This window comes from Canis lupus, chromosome 16 (genome assembly GCF_011100685.1).
Source record: "Canis lupus familiaris isolate Mischka breed German Shepherd chromosome 16, alternate assembly UU_Cfam_GSD_1.0, whole genome shotgun sequence".
In the NCBI taxonomy this organism is placed as follows: domain Eukaryota; kingdom Metazoa; phylum Chordata; class Mammalia; order Carnivora; family Canidae; genus Canis; species Canis lupus.
Window position 1 is genome coordinate 6,656,685 of NC_049237.1, and position 24,937 is coordinate 6,681,621.

Genomic DNA, 24,937 nt, shown 5'->3' on the forward strand with positions numbered 1-24,937 from the left:
TGGGGAGTCAAGATCTGGGAATGGAAAATATAGCATTATGACAGATTTGTGGTTATAGGGCAGTATTCACATGATCTTGAATTTCCAGTGAAACTTAAAACACAGACCTCTTAGAGCTAAATGCCACTGAAGCCTTCTGACTGTATTATAATCTTATAGGCATGTGGGCTGCCATTGGAATGGCATGAAAAATAAAACTATGGAATTTGAGAACTATCACAACCAGAATGAATTGCAAGTTAATGTCTATGAATTTCAGGCAAAATCCAGAGAAGAGTATGTGGTCCTGAATCCGAGAAGGATATGCCCAGAGAAGCCAGGATGTACATTTGGGAAGTACTTTGAGGGGAGGCATCATTTAGGAACTCCATGTTTTTATGATTCAGGCAGATGGCAGTGGATCCACAGCTTGTGAACAGCTGACATAGCATCAGACTGCAGTAACTATGATGCTTATACTGAAGAGGCAGGCCCCTAGTTGGATGAGGACAGAACAAAACTCAAGTATTTCTAAAGGGTACAGAAACATCCAAAGAAAAGATTATGTGGATCTACCATATTGCTTTCCTACTCTTATGGTTCTTTGCATGTGTGCTGTGGAAATAATAAAGTGGAATATTGCCTGTAAGTTGATATTACTTATATTAAAAATGAATCTTGGGGCACTTGTGTGTCTCAGTTGGTCAAGTGTCTTCCTTCAGCTCAGGTCATGATCTCAGGGTCTTGGGATGGAGCCTTTTGTCGGGCTTCCCACTCACTGGGGAGTCTGCTTCTCCCTCTCCTTTTACCCTCCCCCCAATTCATGCCTGCTTGCTCTCTCTCTCAAACAAATGAATGAATGAATGAATAAATAAATAAATAAATAAATAAATAAATAAATAGGAGTGTCAAATGGTGTAGCCACTTAACTCATCTTAGGAGGTCACCTACTATATGATTCCATTTATAAAACAGTCTCAAAATGAAAACATTCTTAATCATCCCTGCAAAATAAAAGATGAATACATGAAAACATTATAGATATAAAGAATAGACCAGTGGTTCCTAGGTGTGTGTGTGTGTGTGTGTGTGTGTGTGTGAGACATCATCATCATAAAGGGAGACTTTGTGGTGTTGTAACAGGCCTGTATCTTGACAGTGATGGTGGTCATATGAACCTACACATGTGGCAGAAATGACTTAGAACTGCTTCCCCACTCAGGGCCAATGTAACTTCACGGTCTTGGTCTTGATAACTTGAGTATGATTATGTAAGATGTAACTATTGGTAGAAACTGGATAATGGGTACCCAGACCCCTTTGTTCTACTGTGCAACTTCTTAAGAACCCATAATGACTTTTTTAAATGAAAAAATTTAAAAATAAGATGTGGAAAATAATTTTGCTACAATTAAGGAAGACTGTTATAGAAAACTGACAAGAAGAAGGGTTGGAAGAAATGGGAAGGGCTGAGTGGGTCTGTAGAGACAATTACACCCTCTGGGTAACCATTTTTATGAAGGTGAGAGAAAGCACTGACCACTAACGGAAGAGAACCAAGGCTACGTGACAGCACAGTTTTGAGTTTCCTTAATTACCTGAAAGCCCAGTGGGTGACATTCACCTTCAGTCTTGGACTCAATCACCCTCTATGAGAATATGTGAGAAATGCTAGAAACCATCCCCTTATTGTCTTCCTACCAAAAATTTTCTACTGTGATACTTGAGAAGTATCTATTCGTGCCTTCCCTAGAGACAAGGAGAACACCAGACCCACGTCCTTTTGCTGGCGGAGGAAAAGCTATGAAAGACTACTGAGGACAGCTGGGGGCTGGAGGGAGAAGGGGAAGCTTCCGGGTTTCTGCACAGGGAAGGGGTGTCTCTGCAGTACTGTGTCTACACTGCTGGCACACAGGTACGTGGCTGAGTCCCCAGGTTCTATTGGCTGGATCTTCAGGATGGAGAATAATTTGTCAGGCATCTCTGCTGAGAACCGTTCCTTGGGCATCCCCGAGTAATCCACAGGAGATTGATTGTTGAAGTAAATCAGCAGCTTCCATCCCTGCCCTGAAGTCTGTCTGTGCCAGAAGAGGACCACATGACCAGAAATAGGCTCACATCCCAGAGTTACTCCTTGTCCCATCGTTGTCACCTTGTGCATGGGTATCTGGATGACTCCAGCGTCTGTGAACTCTGTGGAAGGGGACAGAATTTGAGGATGGAATAAAGAATATAACTGGAATCCTAACTGGAAATATCTAAAAACGCAGATTGGTTATTTCTGGGGACTCACCTCTTCCCAGGAGGCAAAGGGTCACACAGCAGAGGAGCCTGGTGGCCATGGGAGAGCTGCCAGGAGGAGACTTCACCCAGATGAGGCCCTTCTGGGCATGAGCAGAGAGGAGGGGTGATTAGTCCTTTGCAGTTCCAAAGGTGGAGAGTGACCCAACAGTGATAACGCTCTCTGTCACTGCTCATGGGACCTCCTTCCAAAGGCGAGCATTAATTCTCTACAGAAGATTGACTAGACTAGATAGTAACTACTCCAGGATGTGGTTGGCTCATTCAGAACACCTTCCTCAGTTGTACCTGTCGCAGTCCTGGGCCTCCAGCACTCTGCCCTCCTGATGCATCACGGATCCACTGGCTGCTGGACATTTCCACTTGGGTGTGCCCACAGCACCACAAATTCTGACATCAATATATTACTTTAAAATCCCAAGACTTTTGTTATTCCTGTCACAGGCAATCTCTATCTCCCAGACACAAAATCAAAATAATTCCTTGCTTAGTTAGGGCTTTGCTTCAGATGCCTCCCAGAAACATTTTGACTTGGCCACTGTGCTCTTTGGGAAGGGACTTGAATGGAAGCCCTGGGAAGAGAGGATTGTTGAAGATGTTATTCCTAGCAAAGGCGAGAGACCAAAGCCCTAGTGCTGCATGACCCCCTGCTAGCCCACAGCACAGCACTTCCTGTAGTTCCGCATTTCTACACGTTGGGGTCCCATTTCACTCCCCTGCTGTGAAGCTCAAAATGGCATTCATCCTTCAGGCGCTGGTATGGGTTGTTTATGGTAAATGAGAGCTTTAGCTCTCCTTGAAGATCCACAATAAAGTGCTCCCCAGTTAATCTTAATTTTCTCAAGCCTAGCAAAGTTCTAAAAGGTTCTCCAATGATCAACACCTGAATCTCTTCCTCTACTAAGGCAACTCATACTCACAGGCTCTTGCTGGAGGCAGGGCTTGGAATCTAGGAAGCAACCCGGTTCTTGGGGTATGAATAGTAATAAGATTTCTGTCTGTAGAGAAGACGGAACACATTAGTGCCAGGTCTCCATAGTTGGTGCAGAGCTACGCTCCTCTGACTTCCCCAAACGAGAGTCTGTGAAGGTTACAGAGCAAGGTATGATTAGCCACTTGGAAGTGATGATAGTAATGCTTTAATAGTAGAGAATCAGCGGTGCTCACTCCCTGGTCCTGTGTTTACCTATTTCAGGGCAGCATCTTGCATCTTTCTGAAAGTTTTTCAGAAGGCAGGGCTGCATACAGGGCTGAAGAGGCCCAATATTAACAAAAATGCATGGAAGGCACCCTGAGATCAGGGCATAGCGTTCCAGCAGGGATCTCCTTACCTCTGTCAAGGATCTATCTCCTCTAGGATATACAAGGTCATAAAATAGGGAAGCTGTGAGCTTGTAACAAGTTCAGAAAGTGAGTGGGCTAACTCCTTAGTGCTCTGATCTTTAGCAGAGAGAAAAGTCAGACTTAAAGTCATTCTAGGCCCTGGTGCTGTTAATGTATTTATGGACTTCTGAAGATTCAGAGCCGCTCAGACTTAGAACACAGTCTGGCTGTTCTCAGGACACTGCCTTAACCCCCTGCCCAACCTCATCCCCCTCAGGAGGAAGGGGCCAGGTTGGGATTCCAACAGCCTCTCTGATGGTCCTGGCATGGTAGCTATTTTGTTTTGCTTCTTCTTTTTTTTAAAGGCCATAAATTCTTGTTTTATTTTTTAAATTTTTTTTTTATAAATTTATTTTGTATTGGTGTTCAATTTACCAACATATAGAATAACACTCAGTGCTCATCCCGTCAAGCGCCCACCTCAGTGCCTGCCACCCAGTCACCCCCACCCCCCGCCTACCTCCCCTTCCACCACCCCTAGTTCGTTTCCCAGAGTTAGGAGTCCTTCATGTTCTGTCTCCCTTTCTGATATTTCCCACTCATTTTTTTTCATTTTTTTTTCATTTTTCTGATATTTCCCACTCATTTTTTCTCCTTTCCCCTTTTTGTTTTGCTTCTATCAGGACACACAGTTTTATCCAAGCAGCCCCTCATCCCCACATCCTGTGTTGGCTCAGAAGTGCCCACAGAGCATAAACAGATGGCCTTGGGGGCTCATTTCCTAAATTTTCTCAGTAACTTAGCAGAAAGCTGGCTCAGTGATGTCTATTAATTTAGAGAACAAAAGATCCTGTTTTCTATCAAGGCACTTCTTTTATCAGGAAGGGGCTTCCATTATTATGTAGAAATGTGCCCTGCCCTGCCCTCCTCTCCCAGTGCGGAGCAGGGCCCCATTCCGTAGAAAATTGGCCACAATCTTTGCAGTCTACCTTTGACTCACTTAAACACACACCTCTGTGGGTTCATGACACTTAGGTTGGGGGACAGAGGGGATGGGAATCATGTGTGTTTGTTTCCTTCTCAACGTGTCCGTTTTTCCCATGAATCAAATACACAAAACTGTTTTAGTTTGGACTATATGGTGCTACTGTGGTGTGTATATGCAGCCTCTTTGCCTGGCAACCATTCTGGGCTTGCCCGCAGTTCCATTCTCTCTATTGGTCTTAACCCATTTGCACAAGAATAGAAGCCTTTGGGTGCTTCCCTTCTCTCTCTAACACTCAGGGTCTGCAAATCAGGGTCACAATTCAGCCACTAAGCTAGAGCTTCTCGCTAAGACCAACTCTCCCAGCCCTTCCCCAGAGCCACTGAATCGAGGTGGAATCACAATGCCTCCTAGTGGCCAGCAGGACAGGGTCACTAGAAATGAGCCTCTCTTGTCAGGACCCAAAGCACCCTATACAGGGATACCAGGGCAGAGGGGAGTTATAGCTATTGGTACTTCAGGGGTTCAAAAATAATAACCCCTATTTCTAATATTGAAAACATTTGAGAGAGAAAGATTGAAGTCAGAGAAACTAAAAGCCAAATGGCAGCTTTGGTGCTGGTAAAGGTGTTGCTGAAAGGTGCAGCTCCGTGGGCTCACTAGCATTCCTCTGAACTGAATGGCCAACCCCTCTGACTTCCCTACTGAGTAGAGTCTGCCTACTAATTTTATTGTAATTTTGAGGCAGGAGAACAGGAAGTGTTTTCCCCACAGGCAGACAAAGACAAAGCTATGGACTGGAGGGTGGGATCTGAGCTGTAATAATGACTGGAACTGAAATTTTAGATTTCATGTTTGCATCCTGATCCAAGTCATTAATCTTTCTAATACAGTCTTGATGTTATCTCTGTGATCCTCCCTAGCAAGAGATGTAAGATTAACAACTTCTGGGTCTTCTAAGACAAGCACTATTAAACAAACATTATATATGTTCAATTTCTTCTGCTGAGTAATCCCATCTACAAGATATTCTCATTGTTTTGTCTGCTTCCCCTATAATATGCCCCATTTTTCCTAAGCTGTTCCTAAGATTCATAATTGTATAAATATATTTATATATTGGAGCTGTTATAGGCACACTCCTTTACAGCACAGGCTATAGCTGACACTCAGAATAATTTAAGTATTTTCCATGGATCTTTCCAGGCATTCTCTTGTCAAAACTGTCCAGATCGTATGTAACCATTCTTACAGGTGTGGTTCTGAAGGCTATTCTCATCTTTTGGGGCGGTGTTCCAAATGGAATGAGTCCTCTGAGATCCTGCACGATTTCCTCTATTAGGCTTCTTTGGATCCAGTTATCGGAACTGCCTTAGTATCAAGAAAACATCTCTCTTCTCTAATAACTCCTTTGGGAGCAGCTGAAACCAAATGCCCTTCCTTTTCCCTTTCAATCTGTCTTTCCTGGCCCTCAGGATCCCCTTTTCCTCTCACATGAGAATACAAAATCTCCTAAGATTTTAGCACTTCTTCCAAGGAAATCTCTTTCTTCCTCCGGTTGAGTCAATCTGTATTTTTGATTTTGTAAATGGTTAAAAAGAATCTGGTCCCAAATTTCTTGTATTTGAATCCTCTTTCCATCATGTCTCAGCTGTATGACTTTTGGAAAATTACATACATTTCTTATTCAATTTCCTTGTCTGTAGCATGGACTACTATTTGGATAGCTTTGGCTTGTAGCGGAATGCTGAACATATAGTAAGAACCCTATAAGAACTTTCTACTGTATATAGTCTTTCTTTGTTCCTATCCTGATGGCAAAGAGGAAGGACACATGTAATATTTCATCCATGCTCTTAGCACCTGAAACTCACTGTGACATTTTGTTCCAGCCACAAAAGCTCTTTTATTTGTCCTCTAAGCTTTTGCAATAATTACGTTGATTGATTTTGGGTCTTCGTGTATACATGATCTAACTTCTTTCTCCCTGAGAGTCTTCCTAATTACTTTTTCTTCAAGAAAGAGGGTCTGGCCAGTTTATGCTTGCTATCACATACAATAAATTATTTTGCTCGGGGAGTTCACCCATACTGATAGTTCATATTCTCTGGCTTTCAAGAAGAGTCTTGGAAATATAAATTCTCCCATGACAAGCCACGTAATTAGACTATTTCAATAGGTATGTTCTTGTTGTCTGAAAGACTCAGTATTAGACTTGACCTTGTATTTTTAATCTCTTAACAGTAAATGGGAAGTTTTTCAGCAACCAGGATCTCAGAAATATCTGGACAAGAGTAGCTACCATTTTATAACTTTCTGTATAATAGAGAGCCCAAGCCTGCAGCTGTGTCATCCAAAATACATATTCTGGCCTTGAATTGAGGAGTAGAGATGGGAAGAAGTCTATTACTAAACCCAAATAAATCTGTTAGATGTTAGAAACGAATAATTCAAACAATCTGCATGGCAGATTAAAGTGACTTATCCTTTCTACATGTGAAGCCAAGTAGATCTCTACATTACATTTTTGGGAAAGAACTGTTGTTGAATTTATAATTACATGTGCAAGAATTTCCAAGGATAGGTGAATTGGTCTCAGTAAAAGCCAATGACCACAGTTGGGTATGACTCAAAGACACTAGAAACAGTTCATAAGATTTGAAATATAAGCAGGAACTGCAGAGATCATGATTTGTTCAACTCTTAATGAGGCATAACTCTGATCACTGACACTGAACACAGTGTAACATTTAGCCACTTAGTTTTAGACTATTTAAATAGATATAAATTATGGCAAATAAAGTTACGTTTCTCTTTACCACCCTCTTTGGTTCTTTCTTTCCCTCTGTGATATAGCCATTATTTTGGGATCAATGAATCTCTCTTTTGATTTTACACTTTTTTTTTTTTGCATATAGGTTTTATTCAAAACCACAGTCAAAATACACGGCTGTAGGTATTGAAAGATTTTATGAATTTTTCATGGATTAATTGATCTCTAAAAAAAAAAAAAAAAAAAAACACCAAGAAAGAGGAGGCACTTCTAATGATTATTCATGCTTAAAGATGAGAAAATTGAAATGGTGAGAGATGAAGTAATTGTGCCCACAATGACATACTTAATAAATGTATAAACTGTCTGTGTGATGACTAAGTCACCGAGCCTGATGATAGAATGCATGGTGGGGAGAAGTGAATGGGAAGGAAGAAGTAAGTGCAATTCTGAAGGGTCATATTTTGACTCCATATGTGTCAAGGAGCCAGGTTTTAGAGCAGGTAACGGAAATGGTCTGGAAGCAGCAAGAAAGAGCCAGAAGGTCAAAGAACACACTGAAATCAGACACAAAAGCAGATTCTGTCTCAGTGTAAACATGATAGAAACTGAATTCAATCTTTCACTGTTTCCATCTTGAAAGTGAGGACTCCAGAATGGCCAAAGGTAGGATGATAACAAGTGGAATTTGGCTGTATGGCACAACTCATTTAACATGAATTTCCTTGGGCAGTCAGCATGGAGGTGTCTCTGTGCCAGTTGCCAGAGATGCCCTAATAAGGGCTGAGAAGGGATCAGTATATAAGTTTGTAGAAGAGAGTCATTATAAACATTCAGAATGGATTGCAGAATGGAATGGAAGTTCCTAGCATAAATCGAAAATTTATGAAAAATAGGAAAATATAGGTTCAGGACATATGTCAAGAGGAAAGAGGGCAAAATAAATGTGTCTAGGTCTGCACACTTCTAGATATTCAGTGTGCAGTCTGTATTTATTGTTCAAGAGCAGGCAACTGAGGTGGCCCCATCAGCACTCCAGCTGGCACTCAGCTGTCTACCCTCAGTGAGACCAGGGCTCTCCTTGGGCAGGACAGAGACTAATAATAAACCCCAAGATTCCAGGAGCAGGAGCTTGTATTAAATTGCCTGCTTCAGGGATGACTGGGTGGCTCAGTGGTTGAGCGTCTACCTTTGGCTCAGGGCATGATCCCGGGGTCCTGGGATCGACTCCCGCATCGGGTTCCCCATGGGGGGCCTGATTCTCTCTCTGCCTGTGTCTCTGCCTCTCTCTGTGTGTCTCTCATGAATAAATAAACACAATATTTAAAGAGTAAACTGTCTGCTTCATCCGAATTTGAGATGCTTTTCGGACGTAATGAAAAGGCCCCACATAAATGTTATGTTATATTAATGTTAGAAAAGAATGTCCACCATCACAGTGAAGAGGCTTCTGTTACATTCAGGAAAATTTGTGGTGGGCAGGGAAATTCTGTTAACACCTAATGTTGGAAGAGGATGAAGAGTTCTGAAGACACCCGTTATCAGGAGAGTGTACCATTCAGATGGGGATGGCAAATGCAGGAAGGCAAGAAGATCTACAGGGTAGATCATTAAAGTTTCTCTACATGTGTGGTGAGTTCTGAGCTCACAACTTGTCAAGAATCCCTGAAACCCATTTCCTATGTCATTTCCTACATAAGATTTTCTATGTTGAGACCTTAGCATTTTCTGTCCTGTCAGACCCCCAGACCCACTCATTTCTCTGGGTGAAGCAGCAGGAAAGACCTTTACTCAGGACAGCTGGGGGCTAGAGGGAGAAGGGGAAGCTTCAGGGTTTCTGCACAGGGAAAGGGTTGCTCTGCAGTGTTGTGTCTACCCTGCTGCCACATAGGTACGTGGCTGAGTCCCTGGGTTCTGTTGGCTGGATCTTCAGGATGGAGAATGAATCATCAGGCATCTCTGCTGAGAACCGTTCCTTGGGCATCCCCGAGTCATCCATAAGAGCTTTATTGCTGAAGTAAATCAGCAGCTTTGGTTCCTTCCCTGAGGTCTGTCTGTACCAGAAAAGGGTATAATGGCCAGAAGTAAGCTCTCATCCCAGAGTTACTTCTTGTCCCATCGTTGTCACCTTGCGCCTGGGTGTCTGGATGACTTCAGTATTTGTGGACACTGTGGAGGGGGACAGAATTTGAGGAAAGAATTTTAAAAATATTGGAGTCACAACAGGGAATCCCAGAATGAGAATGCTAAATATTCCGGGGACTCATCTACCCCTACGAGACAAAAGACTCCTAGAAGACAGAGGGCTGGGGTGCCCATGGTAGATATAGAACAGCTGAGACCAGGGTCCTTGTGAGCATGAGCAGAGGTGTGAGTTTGGGACAATCTATATCCATTAGATGTATTCTCAGTGACATCACCAAATGGGCAACCACCCCCAACTCAAAGCTCCCTTCAGAAGAGGCTGCATCTCTGAGACATGAATCAGGCACAACTGAACCCAATTACAGTTGACCTGAGTTACATATTTATACATCCAGACTTTCCTCTCAAGTTTATTTTGATATTATCAATCCATAATGCTTTCTCTATACAATCTCTTATCCAGAGTCTGCTAACTGTTCCACGTAAACCTAAACTCCAAGTATTTAGAGATAACTTCATTGTCTCCCTTCAAGCCAGCTTTTTTGCAAGCTCTGGTACTCCCCACAGTGGTGACTACAAGCTCCTGGTCATTGACACATGCTCAAAACCATGCATCAGTTAGGAATTGGGCTCTGAGCTCTCCAGGAAAAACAAGAATACCAACTGTATTGTTAGGGCTCCAGGGGCTGAGCTGATGCCCTGAGAACTGATTCGGCTTGAAAGCTCTTACTTGCAGTGAAAAACCTTTCTGAGGTTATTTATCTGTGAGTTCTATTAAATCCTCAAAGCCCGTAGGATAAAATCTCCCACATTTCTCTATCTCCACCATGAAATAAGCGGGGGACTTTTTTTAAAGATTATTTATTTATTCATGAGAGACACACAGAGAGAGAGGCAGAGAGACAAGGCAGAGGGAGAAGTAGGCTCCATGCAGGGAGCCCGATGCGGGACTTGATCCTGGGACCCCGGGACCACACTCTGAGCTGAAGGCAGACACTCAACCACCAAGCCAACCAGGCATCCCCAGTGGGGGATTTTTTTGTTCTTAAAGACTCGCAAATAAAATTCTCTAGAGTTGATTTAAATATTATTCTTACTCCTAGAAAAACTCATTGTTTTTAAATCAATAGCCCTGAGCCTTTCTCTCTAAAATTAGGGGTCTGATGTCACAAACCCACTTCCACTCATGGTAGGGGTTATGGAGAACAGAGAGAAGCCTGCATTTTGGGTTGGTCAATTAAGTTGTTATTCAAGAAAAAGGACCAGTTCAAGTCCATATTTTGTTATTATCATAGACATACTGCTGAATCCTCTGAACCTAAGAACCAAATGCTAATTTTATTTTTTTAAGACTTTATTTATTTATTTCAGAGAGAGAAAGAGAGAGTATGAGCAGGAGGAGGGGTAGAGGGAGAAGCAGGGAGCCCCTACTCGGGGCTCCATCCCAGGACCTTGCGATGATAGCCTGAGCCAAAGGCAGATGCTTAACTGACAGAGCCACCCACGCACCCTGACACATGGTAATTTTAAAGAGCAGATACTTTACAGACTGAATTATGTTACCTGAAATACCTGTTTCCTTGTGGGGTCTTTCGGTTTCTACTGGATCCAGAGTGTAAAACTCTGGCCCTTATTCTGTTTTCAGAACGATCATTGTTTATTCCCTCCTTGTTACCATGTACTTAGGTGTGGTAGACAGAATGATGGCTCCCCAAATATGTCCATTTCTCATCCCTGGAAATGCATGTATTATATTACATAACAAGGGGGAATGAAAGTTCCAAATGCAATTAAGGCTGTGGATCAGCTTACCTTAATATAGGGAGTGTATACTGAAATTTTCAGGTGGGCCCAATATAATCCCAAGGGTCCTAACATGTGGAAGAAGGAAGGAAGAAGAATCAGAGTCAGAGTGATACAGCAGAACAGGCTCGACCAGTCATTGCTTGCTTGGAAGATGGAAGGAGGCTATGAGCCAAGGAATGGTGGTGGCCTAGAGGCTGAAAAAGGCAAGAAAACAGAGCGTCACTATAGCCTCTAGAACCCTGCTGACACCTTGATTTTTAACCCAGTTAGATCCATTTTGGGCTTCTGACTTTCAAAACCACGAGATAACAAATCTATATTCTTTTAAGCCACAAAACATGTGGTAATTTGTCAGAGCAGCAATAGGAACTGAATATATTACAGTATCCATGGGACTCAGGCAGAAGAGGCAGTAGCTGGACTCAAAAGAAGGTGGCAGTGGGGAGACTGATACACAATCACATAGAAAGAACTTGAAGTCAGGCCAAGGGAACTCCAGGCAAAACCTTCTTATCTCTTATCCCCAGCCATCATCTGCTTCCTGGGGGTACATGGGAGTCTGGAGCAAATGGCAACATCAAAAAAGTACATTGCGGCATCTTCTTGGTAAGAAAAAAAAAAAAAAAGATGGTGGGGAGAAATTCTGTTGTTCTGGTCCACCCCAGTCCCTGCTCGGAAAGTGGATTTGCCTCTGGTGTCTCTATGATTGCCAGCTCCATGGGGCCAGGGTGCCTCTGATGTGGTCCAGGGTAGCATCTGCAAGTCTCCCCGCTTGACCCTCTGTAGAACCACAGAGCAGATGGGCTGGCGGGGGACTGGTTTGGGTCAGACTTGCTAAGACTTCTCTGACACACAGCTTTTCCCAGCCCAGAACGTGCAAGCCTCACCATCCCCAGCTCCGTGAGCCCTCACACCTTCAGCCAACCACTGCAAACATACCTGCCATTCAGAGTTCGATTCAGAGCAAAAGCATCTCCACAAAGCAGAGGAAGAAGTCTTGGTCCTTAATTCTTTCCTTCTCAGGCATCTGCAGCTCCCTGAATCTAAACCCAGTGCCATGGTCTAACCCTCAAGCCCTCCTTCTAGGGAGCTTGTTCAGCCCCTCTGGACTCTAGATGACAGCCCAGCCATAGCGCTCCCTCGTGGCCAATGGGAAGAAACAGCGCCTATGTGCTCTTGTCAGGACGTTAATGGGAGTTGTGCTTTGTTTTATTGAATACAAGGGGGTACAGGTTTATGATTTGTTAGTATTAGAAGGTCAACAACTAATGTTGTCTTACTGTGGCCTAAGATGGAACCGAGAGTTAGACGTTGGAGCCACGCCTTTGGTCATGATAATGTCCTTTTTGATACTGGTAAATAATGGGGCTTAGATGTGAAACCCAATGGGCTGGCTGACACTATACTGAGTCAGAACTTAACTCATTTTCTCACTCCTCAAAACTGCAGTCCATCTCACATGAAAAAGAAAGTTCTCCCCTAATCGTAGTGCATGTTGAGAAAACACCAAGGGATCAATCTCTCCTCTAGGTACCTGGAGGAAGGCATGAAGTTGAAAAGAGATTAAAGAAAGGTGGAGAAATTAATAAGATCAGTTATTTCCCTTCCCATAGAGAAAATTATATAAGGAATAGGAAGGTTGAAATAGGAGTATTACCCTAGGGAAGTCTCCCAAAATGGGGAATGTGGAATAAAGTGTCATCCCAGGAGGCTGGGTTTACATGGGGAAGATGGAGCCACTTGTCAGTGATTCTCTTCATTCCAACGACTGCTCCTTGGGTGCACTCACGAAAAACAGCTCAAATGTGTCACGACAGTACAGCAATTAAATGAATTCCAAGTCCATTCTGTGCTCCCTGGTCAAGTATAAATATTCCTTCCATATTTTATTTCCCATCCTGCCATATGGTACAATGCATGCCAGAAGGTATGGGATAAAAGTAAAAAAGAACATAAAAATACTCCAGTAATACTCCAATAATAAATACTCCGATAATGAAATGACAACAAATGTCTCCATTTGATTATAAATATCCTTTACATTCAAAAAAATTCTCCAGTTGAAATTAAAGTTTAAGTATAATATCTCTAAGCCATTTAAGTTAAATACAAAAAAATTATAGACTAAGAATCGACCATTAATAAATTTTGATTTAAAATTCCAAATAGGGTGGCTTGGGTGGCTTAGTCAGTTAAGTGTTTGTCTTTGGCTCAGGTCATGACCTCAGGGTCCTGGGATGGAGCCGCATGTCGGGTTCCCTGCTCAATGGAAAGCCTGCTTCTTTCTCTGCTCCCACCCCCACTCATACTCTCTTCTTCAAATAACTAAATAAAAATCTTTGAAAAAAAATTCCAACTAAAATTCCTTGACCTCAATCCCTGTAATTACAAATAAGAGGACTCAAATCAATCTTTCTGTCGTTATCCAAATAGTTGAGTACGATAACAACATCAACAACCTCAGTTCATTAATGTCCCAAAAATGTTGTGTAAGACACAAGGCTGGAATCTCAGAGAAGGTGAGTAGTTGGAGAGGGGAGCATAACAGTCTCTTTGCCTTTGGGGGCTTTTGTCTACTGTAACTTAGGACTCACGAGGCTGACTCACCGACCAGGGGGACAAAAATCAAAGTCCAGAATGTACCAAATGTGGAGCATGAACAGACTCAATATGAAGATGAGCTAGAGATAAATTTGTTCTCTAAGTGATCTAGGCCACCACAAGCCTTGAATCCTGATGCAGGTAGCCCCAGGTTGTTTGTGCCCCCATACACTTGGCAGAAGAAAAATGAAATTCTCTCTGGAGGAAGAGCCATCCATCCTAGACAAAAATTTATTTCTACAAACCTAGTGTCTGGCACAAAGCCAAAGATAATCAGATTCATAGGGAAAAATGCAAACGCCATGAAAATACAAACACCATGACTGGGAAGCAGCAGAAAAAGAAAATCGACAAAAATAGCCCCACAAAGATGTCAGATGTGAAAATTTTCAGACAGACTCTGAAACAACTCTATTTCTTATCTACGAAGAGACAAAAGACAATCTTGGAAAATGTTGTTAGGGTAATAGTAACTATAAAGTATAGCAAATGAACAAAGAAAAAGATAAACAAACAAACAAAAAAACAGATCCTTAAATACAGAGAAAAAACCGATGGTCATCAGAGTGGAGGTGGGTGAGGGGATGGGGAATTAGGTGATGGGGATCAAGAGCATACTTATGGTGATGAGCATTGAGTAATGTATAGAATTCTTGAATCACTCACTATATTATGCACCGGAAAGTAATATGACCCTGTACGTTAATTTGACTGGAGATCTATACCTATATCTATATAACAGAAGATTAGAAAAGATATCTATGTCTATATAGATATTTTGGCACAGAGATGGTGGAGAGTTGGATTCATCAATGACTGAGATGTCATCCAATAAACTGGATGAAGATACGGGCAGAGCAGTTGAGGAGCTATGCAATAGATAAGTGAACAAAAATTATGACTTGCTTCTTGGTTGGATAAAGAAGGACGTAAAGTCACAGGGGCTGAAAGGCAGTGACAGTGTTTTCAGGCAAATCTCAGCAAGCTGCTAACCAATAGTTCAGAAGGATAGCCACTCTTATCTTACGGAATCCAACAGAATTTATAGTGGAGGATACGGATCCCAACACAAAGGGTGTTAATTGGAGAGTTAATTGGAGGGCATAAGTGGATTGGGGGCAACTGATTGTTTCAGAAGTTCTTACTAAGGAATATTTAATGCATGAGGGAGCTATTTTGCTCTACTAAGGCAGCCAGCTGGAGATGCCCTGGAAGTCTCTGAGCTGGCTACAATGCTGAACTGTGTTGGTTACTTTGAAGAGTTAGACCACTCTGGAGAAAGAATTCATTTTGTTTTGTTTTGTTTAAGATTTTATTTATTTATTTGAGAGGGAGAAGGGTGAGGGGGGAGAGAGTGCATGTGTAGAGCAGGGGGAGGGGCAAAGGGAAAAGGAGCAGCAGACTCCCGGCTGAGCAGGGAGCCCAACATGGGACTCAATCCCAGGACCTTGAGATCATGACCTGAGCCGAAGGCAGATGCTTAACCCCCTGAACCACCCAGGTGCCCCAGAAAGAATTCATTTTGAGCTAAGATTTGGGACTGGATGCCAGCCCCCATTTGTGTGTATTCCTTTGAAGTCGGAAAAGGACTGAATAAAACAGCAGAAATGATCACCACCATCATCATTAACAACCTCAGGAGAAGGGGGGGAAATGTTCCCCAAACACATACTGTGTGGAGACATTGATGCAGAAAACTTCCTCCAGCAGAGGAGAAGCTGGAGAGCAATTCAAATCATTTAGATGGTGATAAGAACCACAGAGGGATAGCCTGCTGTTAGCTGCTCTTGAAGAACTGCCATCTGTATTATTAAAGTTTATTGTAGATGTTTTGTGATCGCATATTTTTATAGGGGAACAGCCATCACTGACCCCTGGGGCCTGAGTGTGTGACTAGTCTCTTCTGGTTTGGGATCCTTGAGTTATCACCAAGAAGTGCTTCTAAACACTGAGTCATAATTATTTTCCAACAACATTTTCGGTCCTCAGGTTTCAAGAAATACGCCATGTCTTCCCTTTATATGAATCATAGCTTATCTCTGCAGACGCACTTCTATCCCCTTGTATAATGAGGGAGAAAGTAAGGCCTCTGGTTAGAGCTTCTGTGAGCTGAACAGAGAGGAGAATCATGTTTTATGTGAGGAAAGGAAGTGCCTCTGTGACGCGGTGGTTAAGTTACTGGCACAGAAGCCCACAACCGAGTCCCCCAGCTCAGCAGGCTGGATCTTGAGAGTAGAGTCTACTCCTTTGGGCCTCTCTGCAGAAAATCAACTCTTAAGCAGTTGTGGATCATCTAATGTGGCCTCATTCTCAAACTGAATCGGGAGATCCAGGCCCTGTCCTGGGTCTGTCGATACCAGCAAAGGGTTCTGTGGCCAGAAATAAGATGACACCACAGAGCCATGGCCTGTTCTTTTTCTGTGATCTGGGAAACTGGGTGATTCCACCTTCTATGAGTTCTGTGGGGAGAAAAGACAGAATTTGAAAATGGAAAAAAAGAAAAAGGAATAATCACTGGAAAGATAAAATGCAGAGATCTGAGTGTTCTAAGGAGCCACCTACCTCGAGAAGACAGAAGGCCAACCAAGCAGAAGAGCCAGGTGCCCATGGCAGGTTCAGGAGAGGGGTGGGAGGTTCAGGTTGGAGTCCTTGTGAACATGAGCAGAGGAGGAGGGGCATCCCTTTGTCCCCACCAGGCAGTTCCTGTCATGACGTCACTGTCTCTGCAAATGCCCAGACTTAGAAACCAAGGTTATAAACTAAACTGTATCTAGAAGTTTATTTAACATATCTGTAGACTGTGTGTATGTTCATCTCAGTGTCTTCACTCATTGTGCCAGGGTGCGAGTGATGTGACTGACCACCACGTCTCTGCTTCCTTCCCACCACCTTCTAATTCCTCTGGATGTTTCTACTTGGATGTGTCAAAGACAACTCAGATGTGAACTATAAACTAAGGACGTCTCTGTGTTTCCTGTAATCGTCCTTCTCTTTGAACACTTCTCTTTCATCAGGCTCTCCATTCTCCCAGTCACATGAGTTCTGACAAGATGGAGGCCAGGGAAATTGCCACAGCATTATCCTAGAAGCACATGGAATTAACTGATGCACTCAAAAGTAAAGGGATGAAATGATCCCTGGGTATAGATTTAAGTTGGGAGCTTTTATTCTATCTGAAGATCAAATACTAGCTTTTTCCTTGCTTGCCCCAATCTCCATGGTTGCTTTATGTACCAAGGTCTTCATCATGGGGCTTCCTGTACTTCTAGGACATTAGTTAATATCTTGAATCTTAACTGGAAAGGCTGGAGAACTCTCTTATCCCTGAAAATACCAGGGTGGATACAATAACAATAAATATAAAATAGGACAAGCCTTCTGGAATCTTTTTTTTTTTTTTTTTTTTTGCCTTCTGGAATCTTAAAAAGCTTCTTCTAGTTTAACTTACAATTAAATTCAGTGGTTCACATCTGGCTTTCTCCTTTTTTTTTTTTTTTTTTTAATGGGGCAACATTAGGTATAAACACACTTCCTTCCCACATCTAAGTGGTGACCTAGGAAGAACTAAAGGATCGGAGAAAGTCCTGCTAGTTGGTATGAAAGAACAAAAGAGAAAACGTGTGTCCAGAGAAGTGAAAACAGTATAGTCATGTGCTCAGATATATCCCGCTGAGTCTCAGAAACTTAGGCCTTACGTATCAGGGTTATCCACTAAAGACCCAGAGATGGAGAATTACCAGAACCACCTGTGTGCCTCATCAGTTGTCTCTTGTCTCTCACTGAGTAAAAAAGCAATTGGCCTAACCTAAATTTATGTGGGCACCAATTAATAACTTTCCAATATGGAAAGTTTCTTCATATCAAGATGTCGCTACTTATCCCAACCTATGACCAGGAGTTAAAAGTACTGAGTGACAACACCATTCAGGTGGATGGAGACTGAGAAGCTGCAGAAGAAGCCTGTCGCACTGCATATGCCTGCCTGAAATTGAGGCCTGCCAGTTTCAGGAAAGGCACTCCCCATGTGTTCCCAGGCCTCACCTGCCTTGTGGGCAGCCCAAATGATGAAATCCATGACCACGAGAAAATCCATGTCAGGGCAGGAATGGGGCGTCTTGCTACTCAAGGAGGTGGGTGCTGCAATTCTAGAAAATCTGATCCTTGTTAAGGATATTTGCAGTGTTACTATCAGCCATTTGAGACAAGCCTTGACAAGGTCTAGAATTATCTACCCTCCTTCCCTACATTCCCCTTACATCACCCTGTGCGGTGTCTAGGACACACAACTAGAATGGGTTGGATTTTGGGTACAGGGCATAACTAAAGCTTCTCTGATGCTCTCCCAAAGCAGCTCCTCTCTATTTGCATGGGCCTCTGAGTATACTGGCTGGCTCATGCCTCTTTGCTGTCTATACCGCATGCAGGCTCAGTGATTTGCTATGGTTCAGTGTCCATTGCTGAACAGAAGCCACTTGCACCAATGAAGGAAGAAAAGTCTCTGTTTAATACCTCACATGCCACTGGCCACTCACATCTGCAAACCAGCAAGCTGTTGGATGAAGCCATATTTTTCCTTTCTCAACCTCTCAGCAGAATTAAGCCCCACTTCAAAAGTTTCTGCTTCTCCATCCAACCCTTGGTGTGCCTTCTGATGGCCAAAGGTTCAGGGTCACTGGGCTGAGGCCCTTCATCTGTGGCTCAGGGAGGCTAGTGGAACTTCTACACCACATGCATTAGAATCAAGCTAGTATTGGACAGAGCTCATGATGGACGGTGCTCATGAAGGATGGTACTCATGAGGGTAAATCCTCTCAGCTCCATCTGATCCTCTTGCCCCCTCCTCATTAGGCAGATGTACGCTGTTCAACCACAACTTGGGGAGACACTTCTTTTCCTCTGTTCACAGTCAAGTCAGCTTCCCGCTTTGTGAGTTTTTTACTAATTTTTAGGGAAACGTTCCATCTCTCTCTTGACGCAGAGAAAATGGTCCTATTTGCTGAAAGACCTCTTGGTATTCACTGCCGGTTAAATTTTGTACTCATCTTCAGAAATACAGAGCTGTTTTGTCCTCAAACTATGAACTGTCTTTTCAATTTTAGCCTGCCTCCTGTGGGGAAAATCCACTATAAGGCATGAAGAGGTCTTTTCATATACACTTGTTTTATGGTAACTATGGGATATCTGAGAGATTAAAAATAAATATGATAAATACCACCATCACACTGAAACAATGCCAACATTATGGGATTTTAAGATTTTTCTTTCTACTTTTCACCCACGAGAAAGCTGAAAGAATAGTAAAAAAGAACAGAATAATAAATGGCACATCTGTACACCAATTGCTGACAATTTTATAATATTTGCTTTATCTCTTTGTATACATTTTACCTTTAACTTCTGGAACATTTTATCCTTAACAATTCAATTGGTCTTTTCTATAGAAGAGGGCATTCTCCTACATAATCACAAATGTCAGCATTACAATCAAAACAATATTATTATCTAACATATACTTCACTTTCAACTTCCTTCAGCTGTCCTAAACATGTCCTTTATAGATTCTGACTTTTTCTCTGGGAAAGAATCAAAGGTCATGCATTTCACTTGGTTGTCAGGTCTCTTTAGTCACTTTAAAAATAGGCATCTCTGCCATTAATGTATCTCTTTAACAGTTTTCATGATCTTGATTTTTTGAAGAGCCTGGGCCCCCTGACAGGTAAAACAGCTCACAATCTGAATTCCTACACTACTACAGGTTCAATATCTTGGCAAGTATATGCTATAGGTGATGTGTAGATGATGCTCCTAGGACTTTCCCTGCCCTGGATCTGGAAGAAGCAATTTCTGCCCTGTTCCTTCTACTGAGGAATAACATTTAGAAATCAAATACTCTGCAACAGGTTTGCTCATTGGTACTGAAGCACAACCTGTAAGGAAAATAAAACAATTAGTTGGCTTTTTGAATGGTTTCCTAAACCCTTCCATGAATAGAATTAAGAACTACATCATCTTTAAAATCATAGGTTCATACTGATATCTCCAAATCAGAACAGATTTCTTCCTCATCTTCCCTTTTTTTTTTAAATTTTATTTATTTATTCATGAGAGACAGAGAGAGGCAGAGACATAGGCAGAGGGAGAAGCAAGTTCCTCACAGGGAGCCTGTTATGGGACTCAATCCCAAAACCCCGGGGATCATGACCTAAGCCAAAGGCAGATGCGCAACTACTGAGCCACCCAGGCACCCCCTGTTTGTTTATATTATTATTATTATTATTATTATTATTATTATTATTATCTCCCTTCTCTTAGTAAGAATCCTGGTTCTCTAGAATATCAGTACATTTACTCATTTGTCTCTTCTACAGTATATTATAAACGTTTCAAAAGTACTACACACACTCAAAACATTATTGGCAACAAATCTCCCACATGAACTTCATTCCTCAATCTCATTACAGTGTAACACTACTAAAATATAAATACAAAGAGAAACCCTGAAAGGTGACCAGACAAAAAAAGATATTCCTTCCAAAGAAGACTTACAAATGGCCAATAAGTGCATGAAAAGATGCTTATCACCACTAGCCATTAGGGAAATGCAAATCAAAACCACACTGAGATTCTACTTCACACTCACTAGGATGATTATCTAGGGAGAAGGAGAAGGAGGAGGAGGAGGGAGAGAAAATGAGTGTTGGTGAGGATGTAGGGAAGTTGGAACCTTTATACATTGCAGATGAGAATGTAAGATGGTGCAGCTTCTGAGAAAAACTGGTTGACAGTTCCTCAAAAAGATAAACATAGAATTGCCATATGACCCAGTTATTCCACCTCTGGGCATATGCCCCAGGGAATTGAAAACAGGAACTCGGGATGCCTGGGTGGCTCAGTGGTTGAGCATCTGCCTTCAGCTCGGCATGATCCTGGAATGCCTGGATCAAGTCCCACATCAGGCTCTGCGTGGAGCCTGCTTCTCCCACTGCCTACGTCTCTGCCTCTCTCCCTCTCTCTCTCTCTCTCTCTCTGTCTCTCATGAATGAATAAATAAAATCTTAAAAAGAAAAAAAAAAAGAAAACAGGAACTCAAACAAATAATGTAGACCAATGTTCATCACAGATTTATTTGCCACGGCCAAAAGGTGGAAACATCCCAGATGTCCACCAACCGCTGAATGCATGTACAAATGTGATCTATCCATACAATAGGATATTATTTGGTGGTAAAAAGGAATGTTCTGATCCACGCTACAACATGGATGAACCTTGAAAGCATTATGCTCAGTTAAAAAACCCAGACACAGAAGGAAGAATATGGCATTTTTATGGGGCAAATTCATAAAGGCAGAAACTGGACTACAGATTACAAGGGCCTAGTAGCGGGGAGAGGTGAATAAGGAATTATTGCTGAATGAGTACAGAGTTTCTGTTTGAGGTGATAAAAATGTTTTGGGAATAGATAGTGCTAGCCACTGCACAATATTGCAAATGGACTTAGTGTAGTGTAAGACAGTTTCCACTATTCTGTATTTTTTCTTAAATTTAAGGCAGTTATTCTTTTGAAAATTTCCCCATCTGGTAAGTTTGAGATCATAACTTATTTCAGTTTGCAATACTTTGATTCTAAATAAGTTTGAGAATCTATCCCTGTGTAGGGGTAATTCATGCTTGCTCTTCTGTGAGTTACCTAGATTACGTATTGCCATTTTTTAGGTTTTCTTTCTCATTAAGTAATGAGAATTCTTTATTCCTTCTAGGTTCCAGTAGACCCAGGTCAGCTATGTACCAGAAAATAGGCTAGATCTTAAAATCTCAATGACTTAACCCTATGAAGTTCAATTTCCCATGACCACAGAGCCCAGTGTGGCATGAACAGCTTTCTTTAGCAGTTGTCCCCCAAATTATGATCCAGGAGCCAGGTTGCTCCCCTAATATACTTAGGTAATCTATAACTTGTACTTTCCAAGTTCACCACAGCATGGGCAAGAGAGTTGAAGGTTATCTGTGCAGAAAGCAGCTAACACAGCCTGAGACTGCTGTGCTCAGAAAGGCTGCTTGCAAGATGGGCCATTGGCTGGCATCTGGGCACTTGGCTGGTAAAGTTATCTGTGCCCATACCAACTTTTCCCAACTAAGAAGGATGATTCACTTTGTCTAGACTGTGAGTGCAAACACATAGTTCATGCTGAACCCCAGATTTCCTTCTGGAAAACTACATTTTTAGTATGTGGTGGGCTGTGGGTGCCTATATGAAGAGCCCAATAAAGACTTGGCTAGTAAGTCCCTAAGGGGTTCCTGTGGTAGAAACACTACCCATGTTGCTGCCTCGTCTTGTTGGGGGGAAGTGTGAGCTCTGTGTGACCCCTCCAAGGAGGAAGAGAGCATCGGGAAGTGTGTCTGTGGATTCCTTCAGACTCCACCTGTGTCTTTCCTCCTTGTGATCTGCAACTGAATATTTACTGTGGCACTAATAACTCTTAGCCTTGACTACAACTATATGCATCTCCAAACATGGGTGTATACTTGGGGACCCCCAACACGGTGCCACAGGATGTTTAACAAGTCAAGGCTTGGAATTGACTTAGATAATTTTTATACACATCCCATTGTTCAGAACTCAGCCGTAGGTCTCAAATCCTGTAACTGCAAGTGAGGCTGGGAATTGCGGAGGAGCCACAGGGACTTGTTAGAGCAGGAATGGTGTCTGTCACACTGATTCTTTATCATTTGTTTGCACTTGTCGAATCTTTTCCAGTCTGTGGTTTACCTTTTCATTTTTATGGTGTGTTTTGATGTAGAAGAGTTTCATGCAACTGAAACATACACTTTTCTTTGTGGTTTATGTTCTTCTGTATCTCTACTTAAAAAAAAATCCTTCCTCAAATAAATGCCTAAAAATATTTTTCTTAATTTCTTCTAGTAAAATTTAAGTTTTACTTTTCACAATTAAAAGTAGACCTGAAATAGATTTTCATATGGGGGATGAAGTAGAGATCCAGAAATAAGAGGGAGGGGCATATGCTTAGTGAAGAAATAGCCTGTAAGAAAAGATTCCAAGGGAGGAAAGAACATGATACATATAAGGAAATAAGTGAACACGTGTGAGTGTGGCTGAGGCAGAGAGAGCCAGAGGAGACTGTGTAGGGTGATGGTGGAGAGACAGGGGGAGGGCAAACATTATAGGACCTTGTAGGGCTATTGCCTCACAGAAGAAAGGCAGCCAGGAGCAGAGACCATATGAATGAAGGTCTATGAGTTGTAAGTTGAAGGGTAGAAGAGGGTGCAGAAAGGAATAAAGAAGTCACTGAAATCCAGCCGGGAGAGAAGAATGTGGGGGCTTTGAGATTATCGAGGGAATCTTCTGATAGCTCAACTAAAGGTGCATTTTCCTTTCTGCGAGCAGGATGAGAGACTGGCAAATGAGGGAACTAGTGAGCTGAAGATATTGGGGTGATGTCCAGTCAGGCTGAGACTGGTGTGGGGATGGGCGTCAACCCTGAGGGTCACATTGCCCACTGCTGTAAGGCTCCCATGCTGGCAAGAGCTCTGTGACTCCTGTGGAGGCAGGGGCTTCTTGGGGCTAGGGCCGGACCTCATGAGTGCAAGGCAGCTCAGTCTACCTACCCTTTATGTATGAAGAGGAGGCAGCTGTGCAGTGCTGTGGAGTAACTGTCGGCACAGAAGTACACAGATGTCTGGGAGGAGGTAACAGAGTCCAGTAGGAGGGGGAAATCCATCTTGTTTGATCTAGAGACTGTGTATCCATTGGAGAGGTCTCCTTTTTCAGTGCTGTTAATACCATTTGAATAATAGATCAGCCTCGGCCCATGTCCCAGGTCATGTCGATACCAGTACATATAGTCATAGTTGTCTGTCTGGTGACATCTCAGAGTCACCCTCTTTCCTGTCCCTGTGACCTTGTATCTTGGGCTCTGGATAATTCCAGCATCCATGTATCCTGTAATAGAGAGTGACACAGACTAGTGTTGTCATCTCAAGAGGAAGGCTTGTGTTGAGGTGTTGTGAATTGCAGGGAAGGAAGCCCGCCTGTACCCACCTGCCCACAGGACACAAAGAGCCATGCCAAAGAAGACGCCGGTGGCCATTTCAGGTGATGGGCTGAGTGTCATGTGTTCTAGTTTTGTTTGGAGGAAATAGAACTTAGGCTCTCAGGCACTCAGTGACATCACTGTCCTTGACAAATGCTTGAGGTGCAGAGCTAACCTGCCACACCCCTTCCCCAGAGGAATGAATCCTTCATCTATACAAAGTTGAATGTCTCAGAATGGGGAGAATTTGTTAGTCTGCTTTTTGAAGGAGCCTAAGAGGTGTATTGCTTCTCCTCTACTTTTTAGTAAGGAAACTTGTTCCTCTATAAATAATGATACAATTCCTTGTTTGCATAGTTTTAACAATTTTTCATAATATTTCTGTAGACTAAGAAATATTGTTATGATGTTCCTGGTACTTTTGTGACTTCTCTGCTCAAAATTTGCTTTCAAATACCTTTTAGTTTTTCTCTTTGCCTTAACTCCTGATAATTGGATGTCAGCCTACAGTCATTTTCTTGTTTAAAATAACCATGTCCAGAAAGTTTTCAAAGTCTCGAGGTCAGGGTCATTGGACTTTGAAGAATGATTTTATGTTGTCTCACAATGCATTCAGTTATGGGAGCCCTGCCATCTATGTCCAGGTCTTTATGCTCTCATGAGGAAGATTCTGTCCTTTGTTTCAGATGAGGCCACGGAGCACTGGGCCCCTTTAGTTCCCTGACTCTGCTCTCCGAAAAAAAAGGAGGAAGCTCATTAGCAACATGGATGAGATTTTCATCCACGGGTACATATGTCTGATGCCTCCAGGGTCACAGGGTAATGTTTTGTCTCCATTCAGAAGGTCTTGCACCCACCAAATGGGTGAATACTGGTTGAATCATACATTTGCTATAGCATAAAACTTACAGTTGGTCAATATCCGTACATACTGTTATTTCCTATGTAGGTCATAACTCAGTGGGAAGCTTCTCT

The 24,937-nt window shown here is 42.5% G+C and overlaps 1 gene segment (V, D, J or C); it reads right to left on the minus strand.

Moving 5' to 3' along the window:
• Positions 1 to 9,189: 9,189 nt before the first annotated feature.
• Positions 9,190 to 24,103, minus strand: LOC119877116. The segment is given in 3 exon segments: positions 9,190 to 9,415; positions 23,538 to 23,871; positions 23,971 to 24,103. Coding segments are annotated over 3 exon segments (633 nt in total).
• Positions 24,104 to 24,937: the final 834 nt, after the last annotated feature.